This window comes from Haematobia irritans, chromosome 2 (assembly GCF_050003625.1).
Source record: "Haematobia irritans isolate KBUSLIRL chromosome 2, ASM5000362v1, whole genome shotgun sequence".
NCBI classification, from domain to species: Eukaryota; Metazoa; Arthropoda; class Insecta; order Diptera; family Muscidae; genus Haematobia; species Haematobia irritans.
This window is the reverse complement of record NC_134398.1, coordinates 41721948-41747797: the sequence shown is the minus strand read 5'-3', so window position 1 is coordinate 41747797 and position 25850 is coordinate 41721948. Positions and strand designations below refer to the sequence as shown.

The 25850-nt window shown below is 32.0% G+C and overlaps 1 protein-coding gene and 3 long non-coding RNA genes across 5 annotated transcripts; 1 reads left to right on the top strand and 3 right to left on the bottom strand.

The window, feature by feature from the left end:
• Positions 1 to 2699: 2699 nt before the first annotated feature.
• On the bottom strand, positions 2700 to 13190 carry Nup214 (nuclear pore complex protein Nup214). The gene is made up of 11 exons (XM_075293861.1): positions 12991 to 13190; positions 12772 to 12910; positions 12529 to 12713; positions 11426 to 12457; positions 11110 to 11359; positions 10763 to 11049; positions 10522 to 10703; positions 10084 to 10443; positions 4830 to 6143; positions 2913 to 4760; positions 2700 to 2840 (listed from the first exon to the last, which is right to left on the bottom strand). Exons 1-11 carry the CDS (start codon positions 13024 to 13026, stop codon positions 2816 to 2818), a joined length of 5658 nt encoding a protein of 1885 aa, XP_075149976.1. The 5' UTR covers positions 13027 to 13190; the 3' UTR covers positions 2700 to 2815.
• Positions 13191 to 13736: 546 nt separating this feature from the next.
• Positions 13737 to 15408, top strand: LOC142224050 (uncharacterized). The gene is made up of 4 exons (XR_012719010.1): positions 13737 to 14021; positions 14087 to 14450; positions 14515 to 14846; positions 14911 to 15408. It is a non-coding gene; the product is annotated as an uncharacterized LOC142224050 (long non-coding RNA).
• A 1608-nt stretch (positions 15409 to 17016) lies between these two features.
• On the bottom strand, positions 17017 to 18673 carry LOC142227496 (uncharacterized). 2 transcript variants are annotated; one of them, XR_012719863.1, is made up of 5 exons: positions 18594 to 18673; positions 18314 to 18465; positions 17885 to 18248; positions 17489 to 17820; positions 17017 to 17424 (listed from the first exon to the last, which is right to left on the bottom strand). It is a non-coding gene; the product is annotated as an uncharacterized LOC142227496 (long non-coding RNA). The 2 variants fall into 2 exon arrangements; XR_012719862.1 differs by having other exon boundaries at positions 18314 to 18660.
• A 937-nt stretch (positions 18674 to 19610) lies between these two features.
• Positions 19611 to 20047, bottom strand: LOC142227613 (uncharacterized). The gene is made up of 2 exons (XR_012719927.1): positions 19889 to 20047; positions 19611 to 19820 (listed from the first exon to the last, which is right to left on the bottom strand). It is a non-coding gene; the product is annotated as an uncharacterized LOC142227613 (long non-coding RNA).
• Between the last annotated feature and the right edge of the window lie 5803 nt (positions 20048 to 25850).

Below are 25850 nucleotides of genomic sequence, written 5' to 3'. Positions count from 1 at the left end.
GAAAATTTCGTCAAAATTTTATTTCAATAGAAAATTTTTGTCAAAATTTTATTTCTATAGAAAATGTTGTCAAAATTTTATTTCTATAGAAAATTTTGTCAAAATTTTATTTCTATAAAAAATTTTGTTAAAATTTTATTTCTACAGAAAATTTTGTCAAAATTTTATTTCTATAGATTTTTTTTCAAAATTTTATTTCCATAGAAAATGTTAACATTTTATTTCTACAGAAAATTTTGTCAACATTTTATTTCTATAGAAAATTTTGTCAACATTTTATTTCTATACAAAATTTTGTCAACATTTTATTTCTATAGAAATTTTTGTCGAAATTTTATTTCTATAGAAAATCTTGTCAAAATTTTATTTCTATAGAAAATTTTTTGTCAACATTTTATTTCTATAGAATTTTTTTTTCAAAATTTTATTTCCATAGAAAATGTTAACATTTTATTTCTACAGAAAATTTTGTCAACATTTTATTTCTATAGAAAATTTTGTCAACATTTTATTTCTATACAAAATTTTGTCAACATTTTATTTCTATAGAAAATTTTGTCAACATTTTATTTCTATAGAAAATTGTGGAAAAATTTTTTTCTATAGAAAATTTTGTCAAAATTTTATTTCTATAGAAAATTTTGTCAAAATTTTATTTCTATAGAAAATTTCGTCAAAATTTTATTTCAATAGAAAATTTTTGTCAAAATTTTATTTCTATAGAAAATTTTTGTCAAAATTTTATTTCTATAGAAAATTTTGTCAAAATTTTATTTCTATAGAAAATTTTGTCAAAATTTTATTTCTATAAAAAATTTTGTCAAAATTTTATTTCTATAGAAAATTGTATCAACATTTTATTTCTATAGAACAATTTGTCAAAATTTTATTTCTATAGAAAATTTTGTCAAAATTTTATTTTTATAGAAAATTTTGTCAAAATTTTATTTCTATAGAAAATTTTGTCAACATTTTATTTCTATAGAAAATTTTGTCAAAATTTTATTTCTATAGAAAATTTTGTCAAAATTTTATTTATATAGAAAATTTTGTTAAAATTTTTTTTCTATCGAAAATTTTGTCAAAATTTTATTTCTATAGAAAATTTTGTCAAAATGTTATTTCTATAGAAAATTTTGTCAAAATTTGATTTCTATAGAAAATTTTTGTCCAAATTTTATTTCTATAGAAAAATTTTGTCATTTTTTTTTCTATAGAAAATTTTGTCAAAATGTTATTTCAATAGAAAATTTGTTGTCAAAATTTTATTTATATAGAAAATTTTGTTAAAATTTTATTTCTATCGAAAATTTTGTATTTTATTTCAATAGAAAATTTTGTCAAAATTTTATTTCTATAGAAAATTGTATCAACATTTTATTTCTATAGAACAATTTGTCAAAATTTTATTTCTATAGAAAATTTTGTCAAAATTTTATTTTTATAGAAAATTTTGTCAAAATTTTATTTCTATACAAAATTTGTCAAAATTTTATTTCTATAGAAAATTTTGTCAACATTTTATTTCTATAGAAAATTTTGTCAAAATTTTTTTTCTATAGAAAATTTTGTCAAAATTTTATTTTTATAGAAAATTTTGTTAAAATTTTTTTTCTATCGAAAATTTTGTCAAAATTTTATTTCTATAGAAAATTTTGTCAAAATGTTATTTCTATAGAAAATTTTGTCAAAATTTGATTTCTATAGAAAATTTTTGTCCAAATTTTATTTCTATAGAAAAATTTTGTCATTTTTTTTCTATAGAAAATTTTGTCAAAATGTTATTTCAATAGAAAATTTTTTGTCAAAATTTTATTTATATAGAAAATTTTGTTAAAATTTTATTTCTATAGAAAATTTTGTAAAAATTTTATTTCTATAGAAATTTGTTGTCAAAATTTCATTTCTATACAAAAATTTGTCAAAATTGTATTTCTATAGAAAATTTTGTCAAGATTTTATTTCTATAGAAAATTTTGTCAAAATATTTCTATAGAAAATTTTTGTCAAAATTTTATTTCTATAGAAAATTTTGCTAAAATTTTATTTCTATAGACAATTTTGTCAAAATTGTATTTCTATAGAAAATTTTTGCTAAAATTTTAATTCTATAGAAAATGTTTGTTAAAATTTTATTTCTATCGAAAATTTTGTCAAAATTTTATTTCTATAGAAATTTTTTGTCAAAATTTTATTTCTATACAAAAATTTGTCAAAATGTTATTTCTATCGAAAATTTTTGTCAAAATTTTATTTCTATAGACAAATTTGTCAAAATTTTATTTCTATAAAAATTTTTGTCAAAATTTTTTATCTATAGAAAATTTTTGTTAAAATTTTATTTCTATAGAAAATTTTGTCAAAATTTTATTTCTATAGAAAATTTTGTCAAAATTTTATTTCTATAGAAAATTTTATCAAAATTTTATTATGTGAGTTTGACAGCAAATTTGTTGCTGTTTTTGCAGGGTTTTCTGCTGTGTGTAAGTGCAATAGATAACGTGTTCGGGGATGGGGAAATACATTTTCTATGTGAGTTATTACTTTCGCGACATTTCCGAGTGTCTTGCAATCTGAAATGTACAAAACTTTTCAGAGATGTATTTCCCAATCACATTACCTTTACCCCTGTATGGATCTCAAGGTCTCAGATAATTTGCTCAAGGATGACACGAACTGAAGTTCGCAAATAAAAAAAATTTGTTGATTTTAGGATCTTTATGTGTATTTTTTTGGAAAATAAGAAAAAATATGTTCCATGATTTGAATCAACAACTCGTTTTTAACGGCATATACGTAATATCTATCACTTAGTCTATCGGTAACTCATAAAGGACGATCTGAAATTGATAAGAAAAGAAAAAACATAGTAAAACATTTTTTTTCGGAATGAAAACCTAGAAACAACATACCCTCCAAAAGCAGGCTTTTGTTGATTGGGAGGTTGAGTCGATTGAGCTAAATTGCCAAATGACAAGCCAGAATCAGTCGAACCCAAAGTTTCAAATATATTGCCCTTGGGTGCTTGTGAGGCTGCAGCAGCATTACCAAAACCAACACTGGCTGCGGGTGATGTGGCCGCGGCGGCAAATGATCCGAAACCTTTAGGACTACCAAATGTTGGAGCCCCGCCAAATGTCGGTTGAGCCCCAAATGCGGGGGGACTACCAAATGTGGCTGGGCCTCCAAAAACAGGTTTGGCAAAAGCTGACTGTTGCTGTGGAGAGCCAAAGGCATTTGTAGGTTGTGCTGCCCCAAAAGCTCCTCCAGGAGATCCAAACGATGGGGCATTTGAGGGTTGTGAAAAAGATCCAAAGCCGGGCGAAGCAGCCGCCGAACCAAAGCCAGGAGTTGTCGATGCTCCACCAAATATGGAACCTCCTGATGTGTTATTTGCTGCTGCCCCACCAAATATGGACCCCCCTGATGGGGCTGGGGCTCCAAATGGACTTGATGCTGAACTTTGACCACCACCACCAAATATACTGCCCGTGGACGGTGCGGCTGATGTTTGACCAAATGTACTTTTGCCAAAAATGGAACCCCCACTTGAAGCGGATTGTTGAGTGGGAGAGCCGAAAATGTTGCCTCCCTCGGCGGGCTTAGCAGCGGCAGCCCCGCCAAATATTGAGCCAGATGTGTTTGCTGATGCGGGTGCACCAAATGGACTTGTGGGAGCAGCAGCTGAACCACCAAAAATAGAACCACCGCCAGCAGCAGCACCGAATCCACCTGTATTTGTTGCCGCTCCACCTCCAAATAAATTGGTCCCTGGTGGCTTCGTAGCTGCAGCCGCTGCCGCAAAAAGTCCAGTAGCTGGTGGTGAGGTACTACCGGAATTACCAAATACCGATTGATCGGGCTTGGGTATACCTCCAAAAATGCTACCACCAGTCGGTGGAGCTGGACTTGTTGCAGCTGTTGCCCCGAAAATGGATCCCGTATTGGGGACGGCAGGAGCTGTTGAACCAAACAATGATGGGCCCGATGTGGCTGCAGAACCTCCAAAGACATTAGGTGTTCCAGTTGCAGATGTAGTTGTGGAAGTGGCTGTGGCAGCAGCTTGAGCAAAAATAGAAGTTGCCGCACCAGCTCCACTAAAAACATTTCCAGCGGAAGTTGTATTGGTAGATGTAATAGAAGAGGCAGAGGTAGTAGTAGCTGCAAGTGACATTGAACCAAACATTGACGATGTATTCGTGGGAGCTGTAGCAGAGCCAAATGAAAACGTCGACGTTGTTGCAGCATTTGAGATGGTGGTCGAAGATACAGTTGTTGCTGTAGTTGTAGTACTTTCTGTTGTTGTTGCTGTTGCTTTTGCAAATATATTCGTTGTTGTGGTTGTTGGTGTGGACCCAAATGCAGCAGTTGGGGCTGATGTTGTTGTTGCTCCCGAAAATGGTGATGGCTTATCCCCAGCTCCACCAGTAGCAAACGAAAATGGCGAAGAAGCTGCCGAAGAGACGGCGGTAGCGGCACCAAATCCAGAGAAAATATTTGCTGAGGGTTTTGCTGCTTCACCTGAATCCTTGGTGTTTGGTTTGCATATGCTCAACGAACCAAACAGAGAATCTCCTGAAACAGTGGTAACAGATGATGAAGTAGTGGCAGGAGGAGGTTTTGGTGTTACAGCTGCTGTCGTACTTGGTATACCCGATGAGGTGACGGTTACATTTGGTGGAGCGGCACTACTGCTTTGTGTTGTTGTTGTTATTGGCTTGGATGCTGCACTTCCCAAACCAAAGCCTCCAAAACTAACACTATTTCCATATTGGGAGAAAGATAATTAGGTTTAGTAAAGAAGATTTTAGATTTCCGGATATTCATACCTTCCAGTGGAATTGCTTCCAGCCTTTACTTCAGATGATGTCGTTTTGTTATCGCTAAGTTTAGTGGCTTCTGCACCAGAGGCTGGCTCATTTCCTTTTGTCGTGCTTGTTGTCGTAGTACTCGTTCCACTTGTTGCTGCCGTGGAAGCGGCCAATGCACTATTAAAACTAAAAGGTGTCGATCCACTTCCAAAAGGAGTTGACGACGATGATGACAAAGTGGCAAAGGTATTCGTTGGGGCGTTGGTACTAGTCGCACTAGTCCCAAATATTGATGAAGAAAATATACCACCACCAGATGATGAAGACACTACTGGGGCAGCTGCAGATGTTCCTTTAGGTTTCGCAAGAGCACCGAAACCTCCAAATGTAGGAGTTTCCGACCCACCAAAGCCAAAGGTTTTTGAAGTCTCTTCAGATTTTTTATTATCCTTTTCGGTCGTACTTACCACAGGTGCTGGTTTGCTAGCACCCAAGGCAGCGAAACCTTGATTATTTGTATTGGCTTCAGGCTTTGAAGCCATAGATGAGGCTGTATTTGTTTTATTGCCAATATTTCCAAGGGGAGTTTTGGCATCATTACCTCCTACGACTTTAGCTGAAAATGAAATGGGCATTGTACCTGCTTGATTCTCCTTGCTCTCCATATTGGGATTGATATTTGTGACATTGGATTTATTCTGACCAAAAGTTAGACCACCCACAGGTGTAGATCCAAATGATGGAAAAGGTGTAGATGTTGAAGAGGAGGAGGATGAAGAGGGTGGTACAAATTTTGTGGCCTCATCATGTTTAGTACTAGCCATCGAAGTTTTTACAAAAGAGCTCTGATTTCCAAATGATAATGTACTGGGAGCTACCGTGGATGGGGTCATAAAAGTGGCCGGTTGACTTGTGCTAGGCAGTAATGGAGGTTTAGAAGCTGTGGGTTTGGCTAAAAATGTTTGCTGTTGCATTGGTTGTTGTTGCGCTGGCTGTATAGAGGGTATTTGCTGCTGTGAAGGAATTGTAGGTTTTTGTGAGGCAAATTGTGATTGTTGCGTCGGTATTACTTGCTGCTGCTTCTGTATTTGCTGTTTTTCCTTGGCCAATTCTTTCTGTTTACGTTCCGTTTTTAGTTTCGTTTCCAAAATCACTTCGGATTTGAGACCAATGCGATCCGGTCTCTTTGGTTTAATTATAGTTATCTGCTGTTGTTGTCTTGTGAAATTTCGAATAGCAGTCAATTTATTTTCCGAAAGTTTGGCATGCGTTTGAGCAACTACTTGCGATAAACTCATGGAGAGTATAGAGTCTGCCAATGATTCCATGGTACTAAAAAGGATAAAGAAGAATTAGCCAATGATCTGATCTAGGAGTTTTAAAAGCAAAATTCTTATTTTGATATAGAATATAGAAAATTTTATTGATATAGAAAATTTTATATCTATAGAAAATTTTGTCAAAATTTCATATCTATAGAAATAAAAAATAAAATTTTGAAAAATAAAATTTTGAAAAAATTTTCTGTAGAAATAAAATTTTGAAAAAAAATATATAGAAATAAATTTTTTATATGTAAAGTTTGTAAAGCTTGAGGCCATGTTGTTGTCATATCAGGGAAATTAAATAATTTAATAAGTCAAAGTGACTTGCTCCCCACTGCGTTTGAGTTTAAACTTGAGTTTAAAACTTGAGTTTAAACTCAAACGCAGTGGCGAGCAAGTCACTTTGTCTTATTAAATTATTTAATTTCCCTGACATGACAACATGACCTCAAACCTTACAAACTTTACATATCAAAATTTTATTTCTATAGAATATTTTGTCAAAATTTTATTTCTATAGATTTCTTTTTTCAAAATTTTATTTCTATAGATTTTTTTTTTTTCAAAATGTTATTACTACAGAAAATTTTTTCAAAATTTTTTTCAAAATTTAATTTTTTTTCTATAGAAAATTTTGTCAAAATTTAATTTTTATAGAAAATTTTGTCAAAATTTTATTTCTATAGAAAATTTTGTCAAAATTTTATTTTAATAGAAAATTTTGTCAAAATTTTATTTCTATAGAAAATTTTGTCAAAATTTTATTTCTATAGAAAATTTTGTCAAAAATTTATTTCTATAGAAAATTTTGTCAAAAATTTATTTCCATAGAAAATTTTGTCAAAAGCAGGTGCAATGCCCATTTCATTTTCAGCTAAAGTCGTAGAAATAAAATTTTGACAAAATTTTCTATAGAAATGAAATTTTGACAAAATATTCTATAGAAATAAAATTTTGACAAAATATTCTATAGAAATAAAATTTTGTCAAAATTTTATTTCTATAGAAAATTTTGTCAAAATTTTATTTCTATAGAAAATTTTGTCAAAAATTTATTTCCATGGAAAATTTTGTCAAAATTTTATTTCTATTTTCTATTTTGTCAAAATTTCATTTCTATAGAAAATTTTGTCAAAATTTTATTTCTACGACTTTAGCTGAAAATGAAATGGGCATTGCACCTGCTTTTGACAAAATTTTCTATGGAAATAAATTTTTGACAAAATTTTCTATAGAAATGAAATTTTGACTAAATATTCTATAGAAATAAAATTTTGACCAAATAGAAAATAGAAATAAAATTTTGACAAAATTAAAATAAAATTTAGACAAAATTTTATTTCTATTTTCTATTTGGTCAAAATTTTATTTCTATAGAATATTTTGTCAAAATTTCATTTCTATAGAAAATTTTGTCAAAATTTTATTTCTACGACTTTAGCTGAAAATGAAATGGGCATTGCACCTGCTTGATTCTCCTTGCTCTCTATATTGGGATTGATATTTGTGACATTGGATTCATTCTGTCCAAAAGTTAGACATTGGATTCATTCTGTCCACATTTTATTTTTTATTTCTATAGAAAATTTTGTCAAAATTTTATTTCTTTAGAAAATTTTGTCAAAATTTTATTTCTATAGAAAATTTTGTCAAAATGTTATTTCTATGGAAAAATTTTTAAAAATTTTATTTCGATAGAAAATTTTTTAAAAATTTTATTTCTATAGAAAATTTTGTCAAAATTTCATGTGTATAGAAAATTTTGTCAAAATTTTATTTCTATAGAAAATTTTGTCAAAATTTATTTCTATAGAAAATTTTGTCAAAATTTTATATCTATAGAAAATTTTGTCAAAATTTTATTTCTATAGAAAATTTTGTCAAAATTTTATTTCTATAGAAAATTTTAGCAAAATTTTATTTCTATAGCAAATTGTGGAAAAATTTTATTTTCATAGAAAATGTTGTCAAAATTTTATTTCTATAGAAAATTCTGTCAAAATTTCATATCTATAGAAAATTTTGTCAAAATTGTATTTCTATTGAATATTTTGTCAAAATTGTATTTCTATAGAAAATTTTGTCAAAATTTTATTTCTATAGAAAATTTTGTCAAAAATTTTATTTCTATCGCAAATTTTGTCAAAATTTTATTTCTATCGCAAATTTTGTCAAAATTTTATTTCTATAGAAAATTTTGTCAAAATTTTATTTCTATAGAAAATTTTGTCAACATTTTATTTCTATAGATTTTTTTTTTTAAATTTTATTTCTATAGAAAATTTTGTCAAAATTTTATTTCTATAGAAAATTTTGTCAAAATTTTATTTCTATAGAAAATTTTGTCAAAATTTTATTTCTATAGAAAATTTTGTCAAAATTTCATATCTATAGAAAATTTTGTCAAAATTTCAATCTATAGAAAATTTTATTTATATAGAATTTTTTTCCAAAATTTTATTTCTATAGAAATTTCTTTCAAAATTTTATTTCTATGGAAAATGTTGTCAAAATTTTATTTCTTTAGAAAATTCTGTGAAAATTTTATTTCTATAGAAAATTTTGTCAAAATTTTATTTCTATAGAAAATTTTGTCAAAATTTTATTTCTATAGAACAGTTTGTCAAAATTTCATATCTATAGAAAATTTTGTCAAAATTTTATTTCTAGAGAAAATTTTGTCATAATTTCAATCTATAGAAATTTTTATTTCTATAGAAAATTTTGTCAAAATTTTATTTCTATAGAAAATTTTGTCAAAATTCTAGAAAATGTTGTCAAAATTTCATATCTATAGAAAATTTTGTCAAAATTTCAATCTATAGAAAATTTTATTTCTATAGAAATTTTTTTCAAAATTTTATTTCTATAGAAAATGTCAAAAATTTATTTCTATAGAATATTTTGTCAAAATTTTATTTCTATAGGAAATTTTTGTCAAAATTTTACTTCTATAGAAAATTTTGTTAAAATTTTTTTTCTATAGAATATTTTGTTAAAATTTTACTTCTGTAGAAAATTATGTCAAAATTTTATTTCTATAGAAAATGTTGTCAAAATTTTATTTCTATAGAAAATTTTGTCAAAATTTTATTTCTATAGAAAATTTTTTAAAAATTTTATTTCTATAGAAAATTTTGTCAAAATTTTATATCTATAGAAAATTTTGTCAAAATTTTATTTCTATAGAAAATTTTGTCAAAATTTTATTTCTATAGCAAATTGTGGAAAAATTTTATTTTCATAGAAAATGACAAAATATTCTATAGAAATAAAATTTTGTCAAAATTTTATTTCTATAGAAAATTTTGTCAAAATTTTATTTCTATAGAAAATTTTGTCAAAAATTTATTTCCATGGAAAATTTTGTCAAAATTTTATTTCTATTTTCTATTTTGTCAAAATTTTATTTCTATAGACTATTTTGTCAAAATTTCATTTCTATAGAAAATTTTGTCAAAATTTTATTTCTACGACTTTAGCTGAAAATGAAATGGGCATTGCACCTGCTTTTGAGAAAATTTTATTTCTATAGAAATTTTTTCAAAATTTTATTTCTATAGAAAATGTCAAAAATTTATTTCTATAGAATATTTTGTCAAAATTTTATTTCTATAGGAATTTTTTGTCAAAATTTTACTTCTATAGAAAATTTTGTCAAAATTTTTTTCTATAGAATATTTTGTTAAAATTTTACTTTTGTAGAAAATTATGTCAAAATTTTATTTCTATAGAAAATTTCAAAATTTTATTTCTATAGAAAATTTTGTCAAAATTTTATTTCTATAGAAAATTTTTTAAAAATTTTATTTCTATAGAAAATTTTGTCAAAATTTTTTAGACAATTTGCAGAAGATAAATTTGCAAAATATATTAAAACTGTAAGAATTCTACCAAGTTTAACAATTCTATGAAGTTTAACAATAACATAAAATAGTCTTTCTTACTTTTGATTTTTTGTCAATGCTCCTATGGCTGCTGTTTTTACAGAGTCCGTGTCATTAACAGGATTGTAGTTCAAACCCTTTTGCCTTAATTTACTTTTGATGTGATTCATTTTGGTTCGTTGTCTTGACAGCATATCCTTTAATTTAGACATACGTTGATAGATACCATCCAAGCAGGGAATATGCATTTGATTTTTTGTATTGCGTCGCACAATATCCTGATACTGGGACCATTGGGCATCTATTAGATTATTAACTTGAGTCATTTGTGCCTGATTTGTGGCCAAATAAGCTTGTAATTTGGCTAATTGTCTACGACTTGTGGGATCCGATGTGCAGCCTGTGGTCAACCGTGAAAGGCTAGAGAAAAAGTTGGAAGAAAACAATTGTCAATTTTATGTAAGATTCTAATTGGCCTCGCTGGCATATTGTACGCACTTAGGATTGTTATACATTTCCAATTTTGTTCGACATTCAGCTAGCATAGCATATGACTCATTCATGGAATGTCTTAGACTTTGTACATCCTGTTCGAATTCATGATCATCAGCCTGTTCAATTATCTCTTGGAGATCATTGAGATGTTTTGTATACGATTTAATTTCTTCGGGGGAACCAATCTGGAAAACCATTAAAAATTGGTAAACAAAAGCAATTTTTTTGGAGTCACTTAGCCTACATTATCCATTAACTTTTTGGATTGTGCCTGTATGTGCCGCATTTCGGTTTCAAAGGCTTCTATTTGTATGGCTATCATTTGTTTAACCAATTCATCAATTTCTCCCGTATTCATATTTATTTTTGGCACATTCGTTGAAGATGTTTTTGTGGGTTGGACGGTTGGGGGAGGTTTAAAGGTTGGTGGTACTGTATATAGAGGCTTATTAGTATCAGCGGGTTTTTGAACAATTGCCGCTGATGCTGGAGTGGGACTATTACTGGCAACTGATTTTTCCGGAGCTTTAGCTGGAACAAAACAAAAGAAATTTACACAAAACAGATGGTCTCAACTTTGTCTTTACATACCTCCTACACCGAAATTTTGGTTTGCTCCAAATCCTCCAAATGCTGCCGACGTTTGTGGGGCCCCAAAACCTATGGAAGAGGTAGTAGGTGGGCCCATTTGATTAGATGCATTATTAGTGCCCAAACCAAACCCTGCTGCCGGCTTATTAGTGGTAGTAGGTACAGCTTGTGTTCCCATTCCAAAGCCACCAATATTTGGTTTTGCTGTACCCGCAGTAAGAGACCCAAACATTGGTACAGGTTTGTCCTTCTGAAAGAATATTAGTTTTCATTTAGATATGAGACATTGGGGCTTTTGGTTATTAACCAATCTTACAATAGCCGGTGTTGAGGTGACCATATTTGATCCCAGAGTAAATGTTGCATCACCAAATCCACTTGCAGTTGACTGTGGCAAAATTGTAGCCGCACTTTCTTGTTTCTTTTGTTGGTTTGTCCCATCATTAGCACCCGATGATGACAAAGTTTCATGTAAAGGCCTAAATTGGCCCGAAACATCATTTAGGGGAGGAGGAGGCGAACATACATCAACACGATTAGGAGACAAATTCAGAAAATTATATGATACCAAATGACCCTGCGTTGATAAAACATGAATCATAGGCATAACCGGTAATAGTTGTTCACCCATTTTCACTTGATGCGATGAGGCTGTATCGAAAACAAATCCCATGGGAAAAGTTTCATCTTTAGATTCGGTTAAAGGCATTTCGATACGTGCTTCATCCAACAAAGTATATTGAATCCAGGTGGGATTTTCTCCAGTCTCCTTTGTACCTAATACACCAACTTCAACCCCATTGGCCGAGGAAACCAAAAGGAGATTCCATGGAGATATATGATTAAATGTTAGCTGTTGTGTTCGAGGTCCTGAAGCACTATAACAAACATCATAATAGTTGATGTATGAAGGGTTGCCAGTTTTTGGTGCATTCACAATAAACATTGAAGGACACATTTCGTTGCCTCTCTGGAGAAATATTACAGCAAATTGATATGTGGATAACCATTGCACAGCAATACAATCGAATGGTCCTGGATGTATACCTGGTGGACATGGTATAGCACGGGCAGGTTGTAAATTTGGTTTAAATTGTTGCAATTTTCCTTCGGCAAAACCAAAAACAATTTGTTTTCCCTTTGGTGACCAACAGCCAGATTTCACTTGATTCTCTTTTCCCAAGGTAACCTTATCATATTGGCCTGCCGAGTTCAGGGTGAACATGGTAACTGAGCCATCGTTCAATATCAAAGCTATATTATTGGCTATAACCGGGTTCCATAATAATTGTAAAGCGAAAACATAGCTTTCGGGAGAAATGGGAACATTATAAGAAGGGTTGATGTTCTGGAAAATTAATGGAGACCATGGAAACAAATTAACCTATTGATCATCACAATTAAAAAAGACATTCTTACTGTTGTCAAAAAACAATCCACTGGATATATTTGAAGAAATCCTGTATTGTTTAGCAAGTAGTTGATCGCCAACATGGAACCATCACAACTACAGGCCAAAGCCTTGGGTTCACCTGGTAAGGATATTACACGTACCGGTAGGTCTTTAGGTGATCTCGAATCCACTGCATCTTTTAACTTTATAACTGCAATGGAGATGTTTATTCAAATCTAGATATTTATACAATTTGTTTATTTACTAACCTTTTATTTCTTTAGCATTGGGGTTACCGGCAAATAGCAGACCCTTCGACGAAGACACAGCCAATAAACTAACCAAACTTTTTGCCTCATTAGATTCTGGAAACAGCGCAAATTTTCCATGCAATTTAAATTGTATGTCCTGGACGATATTAATTATTATTTCAAATATACATAAATTAATTTAATCGGCAATGTTCGACATATCCTCACTATGCTTACCTGTACATCTATCGATGTTGGTGCATTTTGTGCCATTTTTAATCTCGGCTTTTAGCGTTTCAAAATATTTTACTTGACTAAACAATTGGATTTATGGTTCTTGGCCAAACATATGTAATACACAATTTACGAAAATTAACGCACAATAGACCTAAAAACTAGAATAGCTTCACCGATGTTGCTATAAATGTGAGCGCAAAATAAGATTGCAAAAGTATGCTTCTTCTTAATTGCCATTCACTTGTAATTGATATCCAGTATTTGCTTTGAAAGTGGTGGCAACTCTCATTTGATGAAATAATAAGGTAACAACACCTAAAAGAACCCCAACCCAATAAACACAGGATGAGCGTTTTTCAAATGCAACAACTTTTCAGTTTGAAGGCCGGTATGCACCTCTAGCGAAAAATTTCATTCCCATAAGAAATGCATTGCTATTTATGCTAACGAAATTTTCGGTAGCGTTCAATTTCGTAAGCTGGTACGCACCTCTAATGAAAATCACAGGGTTGTCAAAAGCATTTTTTGGCAGCAAACATTTAATTTATTACAATCATTGTGTGCGTAAAAGTTTTAAAAGGTCTGTAAATAATAAACAATTTATTTGAGGAATATTTGGTACATATATTAACAATTTTTAAAAGCGATTAGCAGGTTTAAAATTTATGTACACAGCCCTGTTTTTTTTTTGTAGACTTAAATAAATTTTTGCTACCGAAAATTTCGCTAGAGGTGCATACCGGCCTTGAGGGTAAATATAATTTTCAACATAAATTCAACTTGACTTGAAAAAGCTCATCTTCAATTCATCTTCAAATTGTTTGCGAATTACAACCAATTTGGCAAAATGTTGACGAAAACTTTGAAAATGTGTTGAAGATAATTGGAGAAAACTTTGACAAAACACTACCCTGAAATGCAACGAAAAAACCACATGGTTTTCAATACTACTTTGGACAACAAAGTTCGTAGAAGAAATACAAAAATGTGGAAATTTTTTAATAATCAATTGAAATTGCTTATAATAATTGGTAAGTAAAACTAAAACACGAAATGAAAACTTTAAGGAAGTCACTAAACTCAAATCTCTTTGCAGACAACTAAAATATTTGCATGCTGATTCTTGGACACATTAAGAGGCTGGCCGGTGAAAAATGGTAGTGGCTTATCGAGAAGAGAAAGTTTCCATAAATCAAAGTGCAACCAAAAAAACTTGGTATTTATGCTTTTCCATATCAACAACTACTGGATGATAATTCGCATCACATCGATAGTTTAATTTATATCGCATCATCGGTTTAATTTGTTATTTTGTGAATTGAAATTGCTGGAAATTTATTCCAATTATCTGGCCATCAAGTTCCTGAAAACTGCCAGTATTTTAATAACAACAATTTTGTAACACCAACGTTCTTGAGGAAATCACGAAGTACCTGGTCAGTTGGAAGAAATACAAATTGGTAAGTCAAAATAAAAAGTGAAATGAAAACATAATGGAAATCACAAAATTCGATTGTTTTGCAGAAAACTAAAATCATTGAATGGTATATTCTTGGAAGATGTTGGCCGATGAAAAACCGATGAAGGAAACAACAAAGAAAAGTTTTCAGAAAACTTACAAAGTGCAACCAACTAAAACAAAGTGCAACAATTCCTATATCAAGAACTTCTGGATGAAAATGTGCATCATCGGTTTAATTTGTTATTTTGTGAATTGAAATTGCTGGAAATTTATTCCAATTATCTGGTCATCAAGTTCCTGAAAATTGCCAGTATTTTAATAACAACAATTTTGTAACACCAACGTTCTTGAGGAAATCACGAAGTACGTGGTCAGTTGGAAGAAATACAAATTGGTAAGTCAAAATAAAAAGTGAAATGAAAACATAATGGAAATCACAAAACTCGATTGTTTTGCAGAAAACTAAAATCATTGAATGGTATATTCTTGGAAGATGTTGGCCGATGAAAAACCGATGAAGGAAACAACAAAGAAAAGTTTTCAGAAAACTTACAAAGTGCAACCAATTAAAACAAAGTGCAACAATTCCTATATCAAGAACTTCTGGATGAAAATGTGCATTACATCAATTTACATCCCGTCATCAGTTTGATATTTTGTGATTTCCTCTTGCTGGAATCTATTCTAACACACAAGCCAGCAAGTTCCTCGATAGTAATTATTTCAAATTGCCAGCATATTAATGACACCAACATTATGGATTAAATGGAATTATACATGTAAAAATGTTTAAGATATTTAAAGTTGTATTCATAGTTTTATTTATTAATACGTTTAATAAGATAATTACATTTTGATTGGTATAATATTATTATTTTTATATATTATTAATGTCATTTTTAAGATTATTATATTTGTTAACGAAAAAATAATAAAATTTACAAAATCCCTAGAAATTTAGTATTGACTTTCAGTTAGAACTAGGATTGACTTTCATACAAATTGTGGTTTGAAAGTATTCGCAACAATGCTAATTTTTTATTTTTCTCACATTGAAAACTGTTTGAGAAATTATTGAGTAGCGATGCATTTCAATTTGAGGATTACAATTGAGAAATTATTGCTATTGTGTTGAATTTTACTGTTGAGGGTAATGTCTGTTTTTTGTTGAGAACGCGATTTTCTCAACAATTTCTCAACTTGAATATTACCCTAATCCTTTGAAAAAATGTTTGAAAAATACTAAAATTCAATAATTTTTCAAACATTTTTTCAAAGGATTAGGGTAATATTCAAGTTGAGAAATTGTTGAGAAAATCGCGTTCTCAACAAAAAACAGACATTACCCTCAACAGTAAAATTCAACACAATAGCAATAATTTCTCAATTGTAATCCTCAAATTGAAATGCATCGCTACTCAATAATTTCTCAAACAGTTTTCAATGTGAGAAAAATAAAAAACTAGCATTGTTGCGAATACTTTCAAACCACAATTTGTATGAAAGTCAATCCTAGTTCTAACTGAAAGTCAATACTAAATTTCTAGGGATTTTGTAAATTTTATTATTTTTTCGTTAACAAATATAATAATCTTAAAAATAACATTAATAATAAAGGGTGATTCTTTTGAGGTTAGGATTTTCATGCATTAGTATTTGACAGATCACGTGGGATTTCAGACATGGTGTCAAAGAGAAAGATGCTCAGTATGCTTTGACATTTCATCATGAATAGACTTACTAACGAGCCACAACGTCGAATTTTCAGTGAATGGGCCCTAGAAAAGTTGGCAGAAAATCCGCTTTTTTATCGACAAATTTTGTTCAGCGATGAGGCTCATTTCTGGTTGAATGGCTACGTAAATAAGCAAAATTGCCGCATTTGGAGTGAAGAGCAACCAGAAGCCGTTCAAGAACTGCCCATGCATCCCGAAAAATGCACTGTTTGGTGTGGTTTGTACGCTGGTGGAATCATTGGACCGTATTTTTTCAAAGATGCTGTTGGACGCAACGTTACGGTGAATGGCGATCGCTATCGTTCGATGCTAACAAACTTTTTGTTGCCAAAAATGGAAGAACTGAACTTGGTTGACATGTGGTTTCAACAAGATGGCGCTACATGCCACACAGCTCGCGATTCTATGGCCATTTTGAGGGAAAACTTCGGAGAACAATTCATCTCAAGAAATGGACCGGTAAGTTGGCCACCAAGATCATGCGATTTGACGCCTTTAGACTATTTTTTGTGGGGCTACGTCAAGTCTAAAGTCTACAGAAATAAGCCAGCAACTATTCCAGCTTTGGAAGACAACATTTCCGAAGAAATTCGGGCTATTCCGGCCGAAATGCTCGAAAAAGTTGCCCAAAATTGGACTTTCCGAATGGACCACCTAAGACGCAGCCGCGGTCAACATTTAAATGAAATTATCTTCAAAAAGTAAATGTCATGGACCAATCTAACGTTTCAAATAAAGAACCGATGAGATTTTGCAAATTTTATGCGTTTTTTTTTTTTTAAGTTATCAAGCTCTTAACAAATCACCCTTTATATGAAAATAATAATATTATACCAATCAAAATGTAATTATCTTATTAAACGTATTAATAAATAAAACTATGAATACAACTTTAAATATCTTAAACATTTTTACATGTATAATTCCATTTCCTCCATAATGTTGGTGTCATTAATATGCTGGCAATTTGAAATAATTACTATCGAGGAACTTGCTGGCTTGTGTGTTAGAATAGATTCCAGCAAGAGGAAATCACAAAATATCAAACTGATGACGGGATGTAAATTGATGTAATGCACATTTTCATCCAGAAGTTCTTGATATAGGAATTGTTGCACTTTGTTTTAATTGATTGCACTTTGTAAGTTTTCTGAAAACTTTTCTTTGTTGTTTCCTTCATCGGTTTTTCATCGGCCAACATCTTCCAAGAATATACCATTCAATGATTTTAGTTTTCTGCAAAACAATCGAGTTTTGTGATTTCCATTATGTTTTCATTTCACTTTTTATTTTGACTTACCAATTTGTATTTCTTCCAACTGACCACGTACTTCGTGATTTCCTCAAGAACGTTGGTGTTACAAAATTGTTGTTATTAAAATACTGGCAATTTTCAGGAACTTGATGACCAGATAATTGGAATAAATTTCCAGCAATTTCAATTCACAAAATAACAAATTAAACCGATGATGCACATTTTCATCCAGAAGTTCTTGATATAGGAATTGTTGCACTTTGTTTTAGTTGGTTGCACTTTGTAAGTTTTCTGAAAACTTTTCTTTGTTGTTTCCTTCATCGGTTTTTCATCGGCCAACATCTTCCAAGAATATACCATTCAATGATTTTAGTTTTCTGCAAAACAATCGAGTTTTGTGATTTCCATTATGTTTTCATTTCACTTTTTATTTTGACTTACCAATTTGTATTTCTTCCAACTGACCAGGTACTTCGTGATTTCCTCAAGAACGTTGGTATTACAAAATTGTTGTTATTAAAATACTGGCAATTTTCAGGAACTTGATGGCCAGATAATTGGAATAAATTTCCAGCAATTTCAATTCACAAAATAACAAATTAAACCGATGATGCGATATAAATTAAACTATCGATGTGATGCGAATTATCATCCAGTAGTTGTTGATATGGAAAAGCATAAATACCAAGTTTTTTTGGTTGCACTTTGATTTATGGAAACTTTCTCTTCTCGATAAGCCACTACCATTTTTCATCGGCCAGCCTCTTAATGTGTCCAAGAATCAGCATCCAAATATTTTAGTTGTCTGAAAAGAGATTTGAGTTTAGTGACTTCCTTAAAGTTTTCATTTCGTGTTTTAGTTTTACTTACCAATTATTATAAGCAATTTCAATTGATTATTAAAAAATTTCCACATTTTTGTATTTCTTCCACGAACTTTGTTGTCCAAAGTAGTATTGAAAACCATGTGGTTTTTTCGTTGCATTTCAGGGTAGTGTTTTGTCAAAGTTTTCTCCAATTATCTTCAACACATTTTCAAAGTTTTCGTCAACATTTTGCCAAATTGGTTGTAATTCGCAAACAATTTGAAGATGAATTGAAGATGAGCTTTTTCAAGTCAAGTTGAATTTATGTTGAAAATGATATTTACCCTCAAACTGAAGAGGTGTTGCATTTGAAAAACGCTCATCCTGTGTTTATTGGGACGGAATGAAAATCGGCATATTCCATGCCAACATTTTTTGAATTTGGGGGCGCTTCTGAGAATCCCCACTACGTCGAAAACAGTCGTATACGATATCCAAAACTCCTCGGAAAAGCGCCGTCACTATTGAGAAGTTGTACCACGCCAAGTTACTACAAAAAAGTATCGCATGAGTGCAATTATTAGGAGCCCTTCTGGATACATTTAGAAGGACTCCAATAAGAGCCCCTTCAAACAATCAGACAAAGTGCATTTTAAGATAGTTGTAAAAGAATCATTGTGGTCAAGTAAAACACGATTGTATAGATGTTTATTAATTTTATGAAACATTTATAAATTCTCATAAATATAACATTTATACGGCTATCACATCACATTTAACACATTTTTATGCATTAATAGGAGATTGATGTTGAGTTACAAGTTGTAAGTTAAATGTTGTAGCGTCTATCAGCCATTACTTTTATTCCCAATGGAGACAGCGTGTCTGGAAAAATATTTGAAAAACTATCACTTTATTCCATTTCGAAAGACAAAAATTATTCACCAATTTACTTTTCACAATTTTAAGCGTAATAACTATGTTTTCAGCACTTTATTTTCGTTTTCGTTGAAATAAATTATAATAAGCCAGTTGCGCTTGGTGTTTCACAAAATATAAAATGGCTCTTGTAACAATAGTGATGGCAAAATACTTTCATGCGAATACCCTACCAAAATTTTTTGAATTTGGGGGCGCTTCTGAGAATCCCCACTACGTCGAAAACAGTCGTATACGATATCCAAAACTCCTCGGAAAAGCGCCGTCACTATTGAGAAGTTGTACCACGCCAAGTTACTACAAAAAAGTATCGCATGAGTGCAATTATTAGGTGCCTTTTTTAATAAATTTAGAACGACGCCAATAAGAGCCCCTTCAAACAATCAGAAAAAGTGAATTTTAAGATAGTTGTAAAAGAATCATTGTGGTCAAGTAAAACCCGATTGTTTAGATGATTATTAATTTTATTAAACATTTATAAATTCTCATAAATATAACATTTATACGACTATCACATCACATTTAACATATTTTTATGCATTAATAAAAGATTGATGTTGAGTAACAAGTTGCAAGTTACATGTTGTAGCGTCTATCAGTCAGTGCTTTTATTCCCAATGGAGGCAGCGTGTCTGGAAAAATATTTGAAAAACTATCACTTTATTCCATTTGGAAAGTCAAAAATTATTCACCAATATACCTTTCACAATTTTAAGCGAAATAACTATGTTTTTAGCACTTCATTATCATTTTTATTTAAATAAAATATAAGAAGCTAGTTGTGCTTGGTGTTTCACAAAATATAAAATGGCTCTTGTAACAATAGTGATGGCAAAATACTTCCATGTACATTTTGTACTTTTTGATATATTTACCCCCATCACAGTTGGCGATAGTTGCAGTGTCACTTACGAGTCTGTGATAGCGATGAGGATGAAATGGAACGTTGAAATGCTGGCAGGGTAGTGATGTCAAAATACTATCACAGTTGGCGATTGTTGCAGTGTCACTTACGAGTCTGTGGTAGCGATGAGGATGAAATGGAACATTGAAATGCTGGCAGGGTATGCACCTCTAGCGAAATTTTCGGTAGCAAAAATTTATTTAAGTCTACAACAAAAAAACAGGGCTGTGCACACAAATTTTAAACCAGCTAATCGCTTTTAAAAATTGTTAATATATGTTCCAAATATTCCTCAAATAAATTGTTTATTATTTACAGACCTTTTAAAACTTTTGCGCACACATATATAATAACAAATAATAATAATAAATTAACTGCCTGTTCATGGAATTTTCGTTCGCCTCGAGACGAACGATTCCCCAAAAATCACATATTGATATCTCGAAAACCAGGGCCTGTGGAATCACAGTTTTTTCGGTGTTTGATAGTAAATCATAAATAATGAGTTCAGGAAAAAATTCAGAATTTTCTAGAAAATATATCCAAAGTTATTTTAGTTTGAATCTAGACGAACGATTCGTCTCGAGTCGATTTTGTGTTTCATGAACAGCAGTAAATGTTTATGCTTTTGACAACCCTGTTATTTTCATTAGAGGTGCGTACCAGCTTACGAAATTGAACGCTACCGAAAATTTCGTTAGCATAAATAGCAATGCATTTCTTATGGGAATGAAATTTTTCGCTAGAGGTGCATACCGGCCTATAGTAGCAGTGTTGCCAACTCCCCATGTCAAAAAGTACCAAAAATATTTTATAAATTCTAACATACCATCTTCCACCACAAAATCGAAAATTAAATGCTCTACTAAAAAAAAAAAAAGCTTCCGAAGATGTATTATAGAACTTTTGTGAATCGAATTTTATGATGTTAAGGTGGATATTAAGATCGAGTTTACTTTTCTTTAATAGTTCATTTTAAGGAATACAAACTTTGTGAAAATTTGCTTTTGGCTATATCCCATCAAGTTATTGTGACGAATTTGATAATTATAGACATAAGTTTATTTAAATTAGTTTCCGTTAATTTAAAATTTCAAATTGTAACGATAAAATTTCGCTATCACTTCTTGGAATCATCTATTCATTTTCTAGTATTTTCCTGAATTTCTTTTATGTTCTTTTGTTTGCTTACCGAAATGTTAGTTCTTACTCTCTCATAGAATAACAACCCCTTTGCTTTGTTATTTTGCTTTCTCATTTCATCTCATTGTCTATTGTCATTGTTGTTGTAGTAATGCGAGCATATATCTATGTGAGTGTGTATGTGTTTGGCAGCCACCAGACGAATAACTTAATGGTCGTAGATCCTTCTAGCCTTGTCTAAGAATGTTATGGCGTTGCCAGAATATTGTAGTGCTACCAGAATGTTCTCGTATTGCCACACCGTCATATATAAAAGCGCTCACATGCTGCTAACGAGTCAGTCTTAATTAAAGCGTCAAACGAATAACTTCAGTGTGAACGAATTGTAAAGTGTGAAGTCATAGTAAATAAATTGTAGATTGTCGTTATTTAAAAGAACTGTGTTTTAATTGTCGGGTAATTAAAAACGCCTAAATATAAAAACGTAACAATTGGTGTCAGAAGTGGGATAACGAAAAAAAAAATCTACAATGAAGTTTAATGAGCTTCGTGTGGAAGACTTAAAAAAGGAATTGAGCAAACTGGAGCTGCCGACAACAGGCAATAAGGCCCAGCTTCAAAAGCGTCTACTGGAAGAGTTTGAACGGCGTAATATGGACATTGCGACGCATGAGTTTGATTATAAGGAAGACATTGATGAATCAATACTCGTCAATACAAGCAGTGTAGAAACTCCATCTGTGGCTTCGAGTGTTGTGGATTACACATCAATGCTCAATGTTTTGAGCAAAATGATGGAAGAAAACTCTAGAAAAATCATGGATGAGAATTCTAGAAAAATGGAAGAAAATTTTAGAAAATTGCTGAAAGAAAATGCCCTACAAATGGAAACAAATTCTAGAAAATTGGAAGAAAAATTCGACGAAAATTCTAGAATTCTCAACGAAAAATTACAACAAATTTCTGAAGGCATGGAGAAACGTGTGGACCATATAGAAAATCAAATTGTGGAATTGGATAAGAAAGTTCTTTCCGTGGATGAGAAAATTATGGTTCATGATGAGAAGTTTCTGCACATCGAGAAAAAAATGTCAGAGCTGGAAATTAAAGGTGGTCCAGTGCGCGTCATCGAGGGCTCAAAAATCAAAACTCCTGTTTTCGATGGCTCAACGTCATTTGATGTCTTCAAATTTCAATTCGAAATGGTTGCTTGTAGAAATTTGTGGAATGACGATGATAAAGCAATTGAACTTCTATTGGCATTAAAGGGCAATGCTGCTGATGTGATACAAAGCATTCCCGCTGCTTCTAGAAATAACTATAATGAAGTAATAGCGGCACTTCAACGCAAGTATGGTGGAGAGCACAAGCAGGACATCTTCAGAATGGAATTGAGAGGAAGAATCCAGAAATCGAATGAAACCCTACAAGATTTCGCAACAGAAGTTGAGCGGCTAGTGCTTTTGGCATACCCTGGAGAGAATCATCCTCTTATAGATCGTATCAAGATTGAGACATTTGTGAATGGCATTCGAGACCCTGAGATAAAATGTGCAACATATACCGCACAAAAAGCTACATTCACAGAAACAGTAACATTTGCACTTGTACAAGAGACTGCGAGATTGCTGGCACGGCCTCAAATTCACAAAGTACGCAGAGTAGAGACCGAGTGTGAAGAATTGAAATCGGTCATTGAATTGGTAAAAGAGGCTCTAAAGCAGATAATGCAAGAAATGAAGCAGCAAGCAAATAAATCTAGAATGAAATGCTATAACTGTGATAAGGCTGGACATCTTTCCCGGGAATGTAAAGCGTGGCGTAAAACGTCGGGGTCAATCTCGCCATCTCCATTAAACAATAATCAGAAGAAGGCGACCACAAAGCCAAGCGACTCAAATTCAAATTTTGCGGATAATAGAAAAGGTGGCAAACAAGTTATTGATCAAGCCTTGACACGACGGCATTGCAATGTAGAAAGCAGACGCTACTCGAAGGCTGAACCAAAGGAGACAGTTGTAAATGTCAGGCAGTTACACATCGAATCTGGCACAGACTGGTCAACAGAGCAACATAAAGATCCCATTCTGAGAAAAATTATTTCGGCAAAACAAGAAAATAAGAAACCCAGCAAGAAAGACATCGCAGCCGAAAGTCCACTTATGAAAGCATACTGGGCTCAATGGGATAGTTTAGTTCTAGCCAATGGATCCCTGCAACGTAAATGGGAAAGCGAAGATGGCAAGAGCAGCCGAAATTTGATCATCGTTCCAGATTCCAAAATAAGAGACGTTTTGGCGGAGTTCCATAATGGTCCCAGTGGAGGTCATCTGGGAATAACCAAAACCGCCGATAAAGTGAAGCAACGATTCTACTGGGTTGGATGCCAGAAATCAATTGCTGAATGGGTAGCCAATTGCGAGAAGTGCATGAAGGCGAAAGGTCCAACAAGGAAAAGTCGAGGTCCTATGCAAGAATATAGACCAGGAGCCCCGTTTGAAAGAATAGCAATGGACGTGGCAGGCCCTTTCCCAGTAAGTGATTCTGGAAACCGTTATGTCCTTGTGGTCATGGATTACTTCAGCAAATGGCCGGAGGTGTATGCAATTCCAAACCAAGAGGCAAAAACGATTGTGGATGTGGTCAACAAAAACTGGATATGTCGCTACGGTGTGCCGTCCGAGATTCACTCAGACCAGGGAAGAAATTTTGAATCGGCCATATTCAAAGAGATGTGTGAATCCCTTGGTATCAAGAAAACGAGGACTACACCATTACATCCACAATCCGATGGCATGGTAGAAAGGTTTAATCGCACTCTGGAAGAACATCTTCGAAAAGTAGTGGACAACGGCCAGAGGGACTGGGACGAGCATATACCAAAGTTTTTGCTGTCGTATAGATCTGCCATTCATGATTCCACCTCTCGAACACCGGCCAATGTTCTATTCGGAACTGAGTTGACGTTGCCTGGAGATCTGATATTCGGCGCTAAACCTAATGAGCTCGCCATGGAAGAAAACAGAAACGACATCCCAAACACTTTCGGTGAAGTTCACGAATCAGTGCGCAACAAAATAAAAATGGTCAGCAACAGAATGAAGGCGAGATACGATCGTGCTGTAAATACTAAGGGCTTCCAAGAAGAAGAATTGGTTCTGCTATTTAACCCGCAACGAAAGAAAGGATTGTGTCCTAAACTGCAAACACAGTGGGAAGGCCCATACAAAGTCATCAAGAGGATCAAAGTTGTACATCTGGAACGATTGGCTCCTTACGGAACAGGTTCTGTGCCTGTTCGGGACGAACAGGCTTAAGCGGGAGGCAGTGTGACGAATTTGATAATTATAGACATAAGTTTATTTAAATTAGTTTCCGTTAATTTAAAATTTCAAATTGTAACGATAAAATTTCGCTATCACTTCTTGGAATCATCTATTCATTTTCTAGTATTTTCCTGAATTTCTTTTATGTTCTTTTGTTTGCTTACCGAAATGTTAGTTCTTACTCTCTCATAGAATAACAACCCCTTTGCTTTGTTATTTTGCTTTCTCATTTCATCTCATTGTCTATTGTCATTGTTGTTGTAGTAATGCGAGCATATATCTATGTGAGTGTGTATGTGTTTGGCAGCCACCAGACGAATAACTTAATGGTCGTAGATCCTTCTAGCCTTGTCTAAGAATGTTATGGCGTTGCCAGAATATTGTAGTGCTACCAGAATGTTCTCGTATTGCCACACCGTCATATATAAAAGCGCTCACATGCTGCTAACGAGTCAGTCTTAATTAAAGCGTCAAACGAATAACTTCAGTGTGAACGAATTGTAAAGTGTGAAGTCATAGTAAATAAATTGTAGATTGTCGTTATTTAAAAGAACTGTGTTTTAATTGTCGGGTAATTAAAAACGCCTAAATATAAAAACGTAACATTATAATAAAATTTGCAGCAACTATGCATAATTTTATGCCTTTTTTACTGATATAGTTTTCACTTTAGCGGCAAAACTCAAACTTAGTACTCACCATTATGAACCGCTATTCAAGTATACACCTTGATCAGTTTTAATGCTTTCGTCCAATTCATTTTGATCAGTGATGTTTTTCAACTTTCAAAATATTAATATATGGAGGGAGTTATTGCTTATTTCAGTTGTGCGTGCTTTTGTGGATTTAATACAAACGTTTTTAATGACATCTTTACCAAATTCAAAAATTCGACACTCATCGCTCGACTTTCCTACAGAATACCCTAAATAACAATATTAATTAAAAAATAATCAATACCAACTTCATAACAATCAAATTCTATATTTGGCAATAATTTTGATTAGACTTTCAAGAGCCGAAGATCTTGAAAGTCTAATCAAAATTTTTGTATCAATTAAACTTAATACTGTTCAAAATAAAAAAAGCACTAAATGAAAATGCCAGAAAGCACCAAGTTGGTGCTTTTTTTGGAAAGGCACCAAAAAGGCAATTTGGTGCTTTTTAGAAATCAAAAAGCACTAAATTTGGTGCTAAAAGCACCAAATTGGCAACACTGTATAGTAGTATAAATATTACATTTATAAGAATTTATAAAACGAGTAACGAGTACTTGTAATCAAATACTC

Coding starts and splice junctions, on each gene's coding strand:
- Nup214 (XM_075293861.1), bottom strand. CDS start 13,026: ATGGCACAAAATGCACCAACATCGATAGATGTACAG. Junction 12,714..12,771: donor CAATGCTAAAGAAATAAAAG/GTTAGTAAATAA, acceptor TCTCCATTGCAG/TTATAAAGTTAAAAGATGCA. Junction 4,761..4,829: donor GGAAGCAATTCCACTGGAAG/GTATGAATATCC, acceptor ATATGGAAATAG/TGTTAGTTTTGGAGGCTTTG.